The sequence below is a fragment of the Crocodylus siamensis genome, chromosome 10, assembly GCF_052110815.1.
Source record: "Crocodylus siamensis isolate JL-2025a chromosome 10, ASM5211081v1, whole genome shotgun sequence".
In the NCBI taxonomy this organism is placed as follows: Eukaryota; Metazoa; Chordata; order Crocodylia; family Crocodylidae; genus Crocodylus; species Crocodylus siamensis.
Window position 1 is genome coordinate 5,280,616 of NC_143404.1, and position 12,289 is coordinate 5,292,904.

At 47.3% G+C, this 12,289-nt stretch overlaps 1 protein-coding gene across 1 annotated transcript; it reads right to left on the reverse strand.

Annotated features, from left to right (window-relative positions):
* Window positions 1-83: 83 nt before the first annotated feature.
* LOC149856153 (leukotriene C4 synthase-like) lies at window positions 84-11,665 on the reverse strand. The gene is made up of 5 exons (XM_090064140.1): window positions 10,871-11,665; window positions 4,646-4,745; window positions 3,984-4,054; window positions 2,958-3,039; window positions 84-2,230 (listed from the first exon to the last, which is right to left on the reverse strand). Exons 1-5 carry the CDS (start codon window positions 11,037-11,039, stop codon window positions 2,083-2,085), a joined length of 570 nt encoding a protein of 189 aa, XP_089920266.1. The 5' UTR covers window positions 11,040-11,665; the 3' UTR covers window positions 84-2,082.
* Between the last annotated feature and the right edge of the window lie 624 nt (window positions 11,666-12,289).

The window sequence follows — 12,289 nt, forward strand, 5'->3', positions numbered from 1 at the left end:
GACAGGTTTCCTTCCACTCCTCAGCACTGCAGCTCTGCCCTGCTTTGTAGATGGTTACGGTAGGAGCTAGCTAATGTTCTTTGCCTCCTCATGGCCCTGTCCGTGCTTCCTCGTGGCCTGCAGAAATATGACTGGGTACAGACAATCCCATCTTCCTACAGCTCCCAGTGCCAGGAGGGAGGTGCTTGGAGTAGCGGAGGTGTGAGACCAGTGCCAGGGGCTGCTGGTGACAGCCAGCCTCTTCCGCAGACCTCATCGTGCAGGTGCTAAACCAGGCTGCTGCTGCTCCTCGGGCATTGGCTCTGTCACTGCTGTGTGCACCCTGCCTAGCTTTACCTCAGCCCCCCCCAGTGGGGCCTGCCAGCAGCCAGACTCCCAGCTTTGTGTCCTTTAAAAATGTCTTTAAAATGCTTCCAGGAGCAGCCCTGCTGGTCCTGCTAAGCTCTGGCTTGCCAGGCCTAGGGCAGCTTGGCCCTCGGGGCATGAAACTGTGTCTCAATAGCATTGCAGACATGCAAGTCAGTTGGAGCTAGGAATGGCAGGAACACGTCCTGATGTTGGAAACAACAACAGGCACTGCGGGGTCAGGGTGGGGGGAGTTCAGATCAGTTTTAACATGAAAGGAACTTTTTGTAATGGATTGAGCTGTGTTTGTCCTGCCTTGCCCTCCTACGAGTGTTTCTGGGGCTGAAACACTTTGACAGCTCTTCACCAGAGAGGTTTGCAGCAGTTGCATGTAGTGCACCCTGGTCCTTTGGATCTGACAGTCCGCTTTTGCTGCCAAGTCACTTGTTTCTCGGTGCTCAGATAAGAAGGGCAGTGATGCTTAGCTGGGGTGGGGGGGCCTCTAAGCCTTGAGATCCTTTCAAGGGTGCTACTAGGTGCCCCACAGTGGTAGCACTGAGGTATACAAACATGAGTCACAAGATAAACTCAGACTTCAAATAGAAATCCAGAGTGTTCAAACCCTTCTGACCTGCCAAGGTCTGGCCAAGTTCTTTGCAACAGAAAAACTGCTCTGTTATTTTTCCATAATTTAAAAATGAGTGAGAGTTAAGAGCTGGTATTTTCTGAGGTGGACCTTGGGTGTAAGAAGGTGGAGAAGCACTGAACTAGAGCAGCTGCTAACTCGGCCATTTACTCTGTTACATACAGCTTGCAGTCCTGCCAAGCACCAGCAGGTACATGACACGCTTGGTTAAGCTGCACCTTCAGCTATGGCCAAATGCAATGGCTTAATCCACATCGCTAACATGACAAGTCTTCCCTGACACCTTTTCAGATCCTCTGAAGAGAGAAAGAGCCTATGGCAGCTCTAGCAGGGGGTAAGTACTGCCTTTCCTGGGGACTTGGCTGCAGTCAACATGCTAGTTCTGATCCTGCAGGAACAGCTGTTGCTCTTCCTATTCCCATCCCAAGTAACTGCATGACTTGGACCTCCAGCCTCTTTGTGGGTCTATTGTCTTGTCTGCATTATCCAGGGGACCTCAGAAAAATGGTGATTTTTAGCATAAATCCACCTTGGACAGTCTGGTTGGAGGGTATGAGCTGTTGCAAGCATCAGCCTGGAGCCCATGTTTGTCTAGAGAAGCAGCATGTGGTAACACTCTCCTTGAACTGCAGGTGCCTGCTGGAAAGAATCCCTTGCACTCGGATTTCATGCACCCTGTACACCCTCTCGTTTGCCCAAGCTGATTCTGGGTGGCCAAGCGTTCGACCCTAACTGCAGCAGGTGCACGTGCTTTGGGAGAGGAAAGTATCTGCTCGCTTACATGTCAGGCCTCTTCTCTCCCTCGTGCTTTTCTGCATCCATTCATGGTGTAGAGGGGAGGGGGGACTCTGAAAGCTAAGCCAGGGTGGAGCAGAACACCTTGCCAGGAACCAGAACCATTCTGAGGTGGGATATCTATGAACTCATGGGACTACTGTCCCCCTTTTATTAAGGCATTTGACTGCACAAAACGCACAACTCATCACAAGCTAAGGTATCTTACAAGCCCGTCAGCCACAGCACCCTCCTGTTCTTCGCACATTTTGTGAAGCGAGCGCTGCCCTCACTTGGTCTTAGGCTTTGGGTACAATTTACCCCTGGACAAAGCGGTGCAGTTTGCTCAGAAGATCCTCTCTCAGTATTAGTGGGCGGAGAGACAGGAAGTGGATGAGGAGCCCTGCTATGGCCATACCAGTCAGAATCCAGAGGACTCTTGCACTGAAGTGCATGGGACCCAACCTGTGCAAGGAAAAAACAAGCAGCTGTTATGTAGGCAAAGCCTTGGATGCTGCTGGCACAGAGGGAGAACATTCCTTCAGGGACATGCTGACCTGCCAGGAGAGCAGTGGTCTTCAGACAGGACATGCAGAGTATATGCAGGGCTAGGCAAGCAGCCCTTCTCTTCCCCTCTGCCACCCCCCCAAATCCACTTCTATCCTTTCCAGTTCTGGGCTGCTGCCAGGGCAGCCCTTGTGGGGGGCTCAGAGGTTTGGTTAGAGCAGCTTACAGGAGCCAGGCTGACGCATGCTTGTGGGTTCAGGAAGCACAAGCTCCAAGTGACTGAGGAGCTAAGACAATGTCCGACAGGAAACCCGTTCCGGTTATCCTGGGGACACCTGAATACACTTCTGATGCACAGATCAGTTTGCTCAGTTATAATCTTGCTTCTGTGACTCATAATCTTCAATTTCCTCCACAAATGAAGCTTCGGCAGGCTGGGGTACTGCAGAGAAAGGTGGAGCTTGTGCTATTTGAAGGACCTAAATACGTCTGACAGCGGGAGGCCAGGCCCCTTGCAGCGTGCCACTGTGTGAAGTAGTGGAGCGTCCTAGTGCTGCCAAGAATGAGCTCTGGGCCAGTACTGAAGAGCAAGGAAGGAGGGACCCAGTTACAACTCAGCTATTTAAAGCACTCTGGTTACCTGTCCGGCACATTCACAGATGTGTTTGCATGCCAGATTGCTTACCTTGCATGAGCAGCCAGGGCATAGCCCCTGAAATACTGGTACCGGGAGCACAGGTAGAGGAGCCCACAGACTGCAGCTGCCCCTAGAAGGGAAGATAGGAATACAAAAGTAACTACCAGAGACAGAGCATCACTTACCATCTCTGAAGTGGATGCCATGGCTGGAACGCCTGACTAAGAGCAATCAGGCACAGAAGGTACAACTGAAGCATTATCTATTGCCATCATGAACAAACTGAATGAGATGGCTCTACAATGGTGAATTTAAATGAGTGTCTGAAGATAGTCACGTTTCTACAGAAAGTCATAACGGGGCCTCTAACAACCAGTGACTCTGCAATAGAAGCTGCGCTCTGACTGGTCTTTGCCAGTAACCCATTTCATATATTTACCTGTTAAATAGCTTTTCTGAATGGCATTCATACGGCAGCTGGATTCCCAAAACTGATGTTGTAGCAGAAAGCCAAGAGGGTGCCTGGCTGGGTGTAGCTGCCCCAGTGCTCAGTCTAGCTGCTCTTCCGGAGAGCGACAGGAGGAGAGAGCCACGGGCAGGCAGGCAAGGCCTTGCTCCCACGCTTCCTTCTCCTTAGTACCTGCGTTCCAACCAAGGCCGAGTCCTGCTGTGCTAGCACTGCTGAACATGCACCAAGGAACAGTTCACCTCTCGGGACTAGACCCTGGTCTAGTCTTGACTCACCCTGGTCAAATGTCTCCTAGAAAGGAAAGCCCCTCCATTAACAGCCAAGGGCTTTGCATCTGTCAGCTCAGCAGTATTAAAATGCAGCTGCCAGACAATGCCTGTGATAGGAGCCTGGTTCCTTCTTGCCCTACATCCCTAGAACCAAGCAAGTCAAATTTAGCCTGTCCTGTTCTCCCATTGGTAATAACGAGGCAACTCTTCCTTGAAGTGCCGGGGTGGGATGCTGTTCTTCCAGCAGTTAGCTAGGAACTGTGACATAAGATCACCAACACGATCAATCAGAAGCAAGGAGCCTCTGGATTTGGATCTGATTTCTTTCTTTTTTACCTTGATGGAAGAAGACTCCAGCCACCCACAGGATGGAGACAAAGATGGGGAAGTATTCGGAGCAGTTTATCCTAGTGAGAGTCAGAGAGGAGAGGGTTAAAGCTGTGTCACGGACACCAGAGAAAGGAGGGGCTGTACAGTCCTCCCTGGGAGACAGGGTGAGCTGTTCCTTTTCAAGATGAGCTCAGAAGTCCTCCACCATCCCAGCCCGTCTCTTGCTCCTCCCCAGAGACAGTGGCAGAAGGTGGGAAAGATGAGTAGGTTCTTCCCTTCTCTGTTGAACTGGGAAGTCGCCCAGCCCTGTGTGATGGACCTGAGAAAATCTGCCCCAATGCTTTTCTAAATCATTTGCTGCTCAGGGTCAGCCCTGGTTCAACAAACAGCACCAACACCAATTCCTCAGTGTAGGGCAATGAAGACTAACATGGACAGAGAGGGGCCTGCGGCTTCAACTCGGTGAGGGGAACAACACAACAAACAGCTTGTTCCATTAATACTGGTTACTTTAGCACTGCAAGATAAACTCTTCTTTTACTTGCAAGACTGAAAATAACACTTGATGGCTCTGCGGTGCAGTGACGGGCAACTGCAGAGTGTCTGGATCTAAGGAGCACTGAGAGTGGGGGGTGAAGAGCTGAACAGGAACAAGTTAAAAATCTTACTGAGCTCTGAAGACTCTCTCAAATTCAGGGGGGCCTGTCACGCACGGGGGGGAGACCTTGTACTTCCGCCGGGCAGAGATCACCTGCAGAGCGAAATAGGCTGAAAGAGAAGCACAAGTGAGGTGACACCCTAGCAGCATCTCACCAGCCCTGGCTGTCCTCCTGGGCTTCAAAGTAGTGGTGTGAAAAGGAAATCGCCACTACGCTTGCAGGTTTTTCATCCTGGGTCCATGAAGATCACACGGCACCGTGAATAAACACCCCCTTTGTGTCACATGCACATTGTGCTCATATTCGCGCATCTTGCATGCAGTGCAGAGCAAAGACTTTTTGCCTTGCTGATCGTGTCCAAGATTGTTATGCAAGCCGCAACAGCAGCAGTTGCCCTGGCACTTCACAGTGTTCCCAAGGCCACCTCCACATGGCACAAAACCGAGCTTCACCTTGCCTGGGGGACTGCCAGCCCCAGTTCAGTGGCTTCCCCAAATCCCAGAGGAGGTCACATTTCTGGTCAGCCTCTGGGCCTGACCCCCTGACCATGCCCAACCTGTGAGAAGCAGGAAGATGGCTTGAAAACAACCTAAAAATCACCCTCTGCTGCTTGTGCATGCAAGACGCATCCAAACCTGACCCGACATGCCCGGGGTGTTGCTTCCCCCTTTCCCTTTAGCCACCTCTCAAGACTGCAGGCCTTTGCTCTTCCCCCCCATGCCTCCACCTCTTGGTTAGGTGCCAAGATGGAGACTACAGCATTCAGCCATTGGGAGCCTCTGATCCAAGACTGCATGGATCAGAAAGGATGCCCGGTGCCCGCAGGCAGCAGTGGCAGGATCCCCACTGCGGAGTCGGGAGGGCTGATGACATTGGCACTGGCTCGTAGACTTCCCTCCCACTGTCAAAGGGGGAGAGCAGCAGCCACATACAAATCCAGCCTGGGCACCTGTTGAAAACCTTCCTGCTGCTTCAACCCCAGTAACCAGCAGTGAGATAACCGAGTCTGGCTCAACCGACTGCGCTTGCATGAGAACTTCTGTGGAAATGGCAGGATGCCAGAAAGGCGTTGGACACCGATACCATCAGGCTGGATCCAGGCACGGCCTGCAGCTCTGTCTAAAGAAACACAGCCCTCACTGGAAGGGTTTCTGCAGCTTCGGCAGCATTGTGTGAGACTCTCTGCACCGAACCTTGCCAACTTCAGCTCTGCCCTCAAGAAATAGGTGATGACAGCTGCTTTGAAACCCGCATCTGGCTGCTGCACTCAGCAATGCTTCGTTCAGGGCTGGGCCACTTTCCCTAGGTTCACATCCTTTCAAAAGAAATTTGGCATTGAGAGAGGAACAGCTGCCCGCAAGCTGCTGTGGAGTGAGGCAGTCACCCGGAGATGAAAGAAGAGCAGCCCATTTGGAAACATAACTCAATGGGCTTCCAAAGGCGTGAGCTGCTGCGATTTCCTCTGGTGCACACACATGGAGAAGGGATAATTCCCTCTCGCACAGTTGGCTTACTTGGTTAGCACACCAACACCTGGTTTGCAAGTTGGGTAATGTCCTTGTTTTTAATGGGAAGATTCAAATAAGCAGAAGGGGGTTTTTTGGTCCACTACTATAGTCTGGTGGCCGTTAGCTTGGAGGTAACCCGCAAAATGTCTGTGCCGACAGCATCCTTTTGGACTGAAGGCATGTCTTAGCTGCAGCAGCCAGAGGGAGACCTGTTCAATTAAGGGTTTTGATGGCATTGAAAAGACAGATAGCACATGAGCATAGCTAGAATAAGGCAGCAGCTATCCCAGGAAACTTCCCATCACATTTAAAAAAAACAGGTGCGGTAAAGGCAGGCAGAGATTGAGAGCTGAGATGGGAAGAAGCAGAATTGCCAAAGAATCCTTCACGTAAGAATGAGAATTCGCATTAGCAGTTTAAGTCATTTGACACTACAGTGTACCCTGAATGAATGGCACTTACTATTTCCAAAGTATGCAGGGGTCCATCCCCTCACCCAGTCTCTGATCAGATCACATTTTTTTCACTTTAATCAACATTAAAAATAAATGTATTTGGGGCCAGAGTAACTATAAGAATAGAAAAAGGGAAAAACCATAAGAACAACATCATCACGCTGCTGTGACAGACTGCAGCAGTATTTTGCTCTCCCGTGAACCCAGAAGAAAATAGGCAGATGTGAACTACATCTGATACGATGCAAAATGTTCAATTCAGCAGTAATTAGCAGATCTGTGGGGAGAGATTTCAAAGTGAGATCTGATCTGGTCCAACACTAATACTCATCCAATCCTTTGTATATCAGTTATGCATCAGCATGAAGCAAAACTACCAACGGAAGACAAGGGCATGCTCGAGACCCACAGAGCTGCCCTGTACCTGCAGGAACTACCAGCATATGAGCGCAGGCCTAGGCTCCACATTGGTGGCTCAGCTTGATGCTGTGTTATAAGAGCCCACCCTAACCACTGCAGCATGCAGTCTCAATTTTTTTTTTGTCTGCCACTGAAAGGGCAACTAGGGAAAGCCTGTTGAGTCTGCTCAGATTTGGTTTTGCTAACAGTTTTCAAGCATTTCTAAGCCCACACACTGCAGCACTGTTGCAACAGGACGGGGACTTTTTAAAAGGGAAAAAGGAAGCTTCATTCTGGTCCTGCTGTTCTTTCAGCTGCTCGGCACAGGCCGTTTGTGGGCATTCAATGAGCTCTAAGATCCCAGCTGTGCTATGCTGCGATTGTTTTAAGGGAAAATATTAAGAGAATGTTAGCGCATAAAATTTGCACTCCTAAAAATGCTTAAGTTTTAAGCAAAGCTAGCCTCACCCTACACTCAGATAACAGTGAACATCCCTTAGTTCATCTCAACTCTGCTGTGTCACGTCTCCTCATCCTCCGAAGCATCAGAATCTAGAAGAATCATATTTGTGTAACGCTTTTCACATCAGTCTTTCCCTGTCTACCCCCATCTCTAAATTAATCTTGCTCTTGTGTGACTCGTGTTAGGAATATGCCTTTGCATGGGCCTTTGACAGATGGCAGAAAGAAACAGCATGATCGTTAATCAAAAACAACGCGATGAAGGCAAACATTCCCCGCTATTTAGAAAGGGGGCATATGCCACAATAATTAGTAAGGATTAAAAAAAAAAAGCACTTTAGACATTTCCTAGACACAGATGAAATCAGTGACAGAACAGGAAGGCTGCACAAATCTAAGAACGCCTTACTGAAAAAGTCCACAGTGCAGCAACACATTGAAGCACTTACTGGAGATGAAATGGTTCAAGGTCGGATGTTGAAGCAAGCTAGAGACCAAGTCAAGTTTCAGGATCTTACTACTGTATATGTTCAAATTCAGTTCAACTTAAAATATCCAATGACTGGATTTTTTTGAAACATACAAGCCTCTCACCACATTTACGTTTTCCACCCGTGTTTCAAACTAGTAACAACCACCGCTGATCAATGCCATTATTTTGGCTGGGAATTTTCTGTTTTGATTATTAACTTGGTTGGGGAAAATACTGGTAATTTTGTACATTTGGCATCTATTCTACAAATAGCACATACACTGGTTTAAATTGGAAGTTGCACTCATTAGCGTATACCGATTTTCTGATATGTAAAACTGCCCCCCTCTCCTCCTAGAGTGGTATGTGTGCAGACATCGTAAAGTCCTGTGTCCAAACAGATCGATTTTGCCAAACAGCCAGTGGAACAAAACCTGTATCCGATTTCAAAGATTCAGGACCTCACAAGTAAGTGATGGCAGTAACCAAAAAGAGATGCAGGTATTTTAAGATCAAACTCTGAGCTGCTATAAACATGCTGAAATTAACTCAGGTGAACGATACAAAAAGGTCTCCACCACAAGATGTTTCAGTGGATGGGTTTAACCTTGGAAAAGTGACAGAAGCAAGAGCTTGTAACCCAGTTTTGCTCCCTTTTGGCCTGTAAACATCACTTGCTTCCTTAGATGGTTTCAATGTACTAACCCCCACCTATCCTCTGCACCTGTCCTTGTGTTCTCAGAGCAAATACAGCCTGCAACACCAAAGACCCCAAGGAGAGTCTGGTGTTCCTGCCTGGCGGGAGCCCAACTTCCTGAACATAAGGTTGCACTTGGAGGCAGACAGGTTACTACCTACTCTCATCCTTGCCACCACAGGCAATGGAAAGCTTCCCAGGTCTTTGCTCAGCCTGGTCTAGTGTGCTGAAAGTAATGGTGCTCACACCAGCTATCCCTGTTTTTTATCCTAATGAAGGCTACATTAATATGAGAGTTGAATTCAGGATAAAATACAACTCTGGGCATTTCAAATGCCCCAGCACACCCCCAGCAGCCAGAGAGAACTGAGGCCGGGCTAAAACTCACATGAGTGCTAGAACTTCTCATGCCGCTGCGAGATTAGCTCCAGCCCTGACCCAGATCCCACCTCTTGCAAAAAACTCTCGCAAACTGCAAGGTGACAACCACTCATTCCCAGATGAGACTGACCAGATGTTTTAGGGAAGCTAGAGAGTTTTACCACCCCTCTCCCCACCCCCCATGGGAAATGTAGGATTTATGGTCATTTTGCCATAATTTTTCATAACTGAAGCTGTCAGTAGAAGTTGATGCATAAAAATGCCCATGAGCCGCATCTTTCTTCCAGAATGGGATCCATCCACTATTCTTTTGACTGCACTGAGGCCACGAATTGTCCTTGGGGAAGGTGGAACCTAGATCCTTTCATCCAAATGTTCACCTGCAATCCCAGCCCCACTGAAAACCAGCAATGTGAGCAGCCATTTCAGTCGAGTCCAGTTCATGAACATCTCACTGGAAGGATCCGGTCTCCGCTGATGGGAAAAACCATCTTTGACTTATGAAGAATGTGCAAATGACCATTAATTCCTGTAAAATTAACTATAACTTGATAAGTCTCATTATTGAAACGTTGAGGAACCAAAAATCATTGGAAAACTTCTGAAAGGGCCAGTTTAAAGTTAACTAACATCGTCTTGTACGTTCTCAGAAAATGTTATACTTTTAAGAGCGAGTGCTGAGTTTTGTTGAGATTAACACTAAGGATTTAACCACACTTATGTCTAAAAGATGCTGTGTAGTGAAAACATTCAGCCTTATCTAGGGGGATCCAAGACTCCTGCCTGATATTCAAACTGAAAATGTCTGTTTTTCTCACTAAATTCAGTTTCTCCTCGGGCTGCACTATATAATCATTCTGCTGCCTTGACATTCAAATCCCAGCCCAGAGCTGTAGCCTGCCAGAGCTCTTCTCCCCACCAACTGCTTCAGTAAGCTACACTTTTAAAACCTGAAGAAAGTTAGGGGTTTTTTTAAATAGAAATTAATCCGTTTTGTTGCTTTTCTCTGAATTTCTCCCGTGTGTCAAGAGAATGATCAAAAGAGGTCTCTAGCACCAGACATGGTAACCTAGATAGCTCAACCTCCTATAAATGTATTTATTTATTTGGTTTCTATAGTGACTTCTGCAAAAAGGCTCAGAGAGACTTCCAGCAGCAAAGGGAAAAGGGAACCGATGTCTGCTGCTGAGGTGTACGGCAGTGTCTGTTTTGATGCACTCCAGAAAAACTGCACCGGCTTTTAGTTATTTTGCAGTCTCTGTCCACTATTGTACTACTGCACTGTGTTCACTCCATGTTAATAAAGGTTTAATGCATTGGTGTAAACTGCAAAGAAACTAAATCCACAATGCATGGAGGGCACCACACAATATTTTTACATTTAGCATGAAGTAATGAGAATAGGTTTGTATGTGAAGCTGTCAGGAACACGTATCTGCAAGCTGTATATATTGCACACATGCTTCTCAACGATACAGTCAGATGTCATAGGAAGTTCTGACTCTCATCCCACTGTCTTTATTTGAGTTTCCTATGGTCACATTACACGTCAGACACCTGGAAACATTATTATAGTCTAAATCAAACCAGGAGTATTTTACCATTAGCTTAAATTAAAACGTCAACTTAATTTCATCTCTCTCAAACACCACCTTTGACATCAGCGTCTTTTTAGTCCCTTGTGTTCATGTTTGTTTTAAGTCAGTGTAAGGTGTTCAATAGTCAAACAATTTGCATTCACAAACACCTGGGACAAAAGCAACCTTCATCCTTTCCGTCACCAACACTGTGAACACCCAAAGCTGCAAGGTCTCACTGCACACTGTTACGCACGTACACGTGAGGGCACCTTGCCTTTACCTTGCTCCAGGACTCCCAAAATGGTGACAGCAGCCAGCAGCGCGATCTCTTCCAGCATGTTGTTGTCTTTGGTTGTGCTGCAAAAAGCAGCCGGTGCAGGTAGAAGAGTGACCAGGGACTGCTTCCTCTCCCCAACTGTGACTGAAATTTTATTGCTCTGCGCTAGCATGCATTTCCTCCAAAGGGCTTCTTAACCCTCTGTATGCTGCAGCTCTGCTCTACAGGACGGCCAGCATAAGAAAAGATATCAGATTCGCCCAAAGAACCTTGCCTGCCTATGTCCTTAGATCAACACTGCTCAAAACCTGCACACCTGGGTTATTGCCAAATGCCCTTTTCCACATTGCCATGCAGAAATGAGCTGAAAGCCCTTGGTAACTATGTAAGTTAATAGTCGCAAAATGAAATTCTCCTTTTATTTATGGTTCACATTCTCCAAATCCTTCATGTGCTGCAAATTTCTTCCTCTGAATTTAAAGCTAGTTGGAATATTCTTTCCTTTCTTTACAGACTGCAAACATTTCAAAATACCCGTGTCTTATTAAGAGCTAAACACACAAATAGCTGCAGACTAAGGTGATTTCTTCCTCACTAGGCACTCCTTTTGTTTCAACACCCTGACATTTCAGGGTTATGGTTTCCTCGGTTGTGGTTTAGAGCATCCTCTGGTCAACTCCACCATCACCAGGTAAATTACCAAATTAAAAAATGCTGAGTTTTTGGTTGTAGCTGAGACTCCAAGGAATAAGAGAAGCTAAAAGTGTGGCAGGATATCAGGGAGGATGTAAATAGAGGTGAAAAAGACAAAAGGTAAAGTGGGGAAGACCGGGGACAAAAAAGGCCAACGGGAACATTACAGTGGTAATAATACAAGGTAAAAAAGAGGCTATCAATAAAAAAGGAAATGGTAGGGATTCAGGAAGACAAAGGACAAAAGGGGAGAGGACGGGGAAAAGAATGCAAGAGGTCAGGTCAGGCAGGTACCTGTGTGTCACATGTCAGGCAGGTTGTAGTGCGTCATACACCCAATGTTTATGTTGAGTCCATGATTTTTTGTATCCGGTAGATTTATGAAGTGAAGTTTGTAGGCTCATCTGGGCTGCAATTGTTTGAGGATTTTCCACACGGGTTCCACTAATGGTGTGTGATTTGTGGGGATTTTCCCCATAAATTGCGCAAAAAAGCTCCTCAAATCACACAAATCTGTCAAAGACAAGAATACCCAACTACCCATGGGCGTCCACTTCTCACAGGACAACCGCTCCCTTTCCAATCTCTCAGTTCTAATCCTCAAAGGGAATTTACAAAACACCCTTCGCAGATGAACCTACAAACTTCACTTCATCAACCTGCTGGGTACAAAAAAAATCGTGGACGAATGTAGACATTGGATTTATGACACATTACAACCTGCCTGAC

Bases quoted from the DNA above. Each gene is read 5' to 3' on its own strand.
- LOC149856153 (XM_090064140.1), bottom strand. From the start codon at position 11,039: ATGCTAGCGCAGAGCAATAAAATTTCAGTCACAGTTGGGGAGAGGAAG. The intron at 3,040-3,983 runs GTAAAAAAGAAA...CTTCCCTTCTAG, and splicing joins TGGAGTCTTCTTCCATCAAG to GGGCAGCTGCAGTCTGTGGG. The intron at 2,231-2,957 runs GTAAGCAATCTG...TTCCTTGCACAG, and splicing joins GCCCTGGCTGCTCATGCAAG to GTTGGGTCCCATGCACTTCA.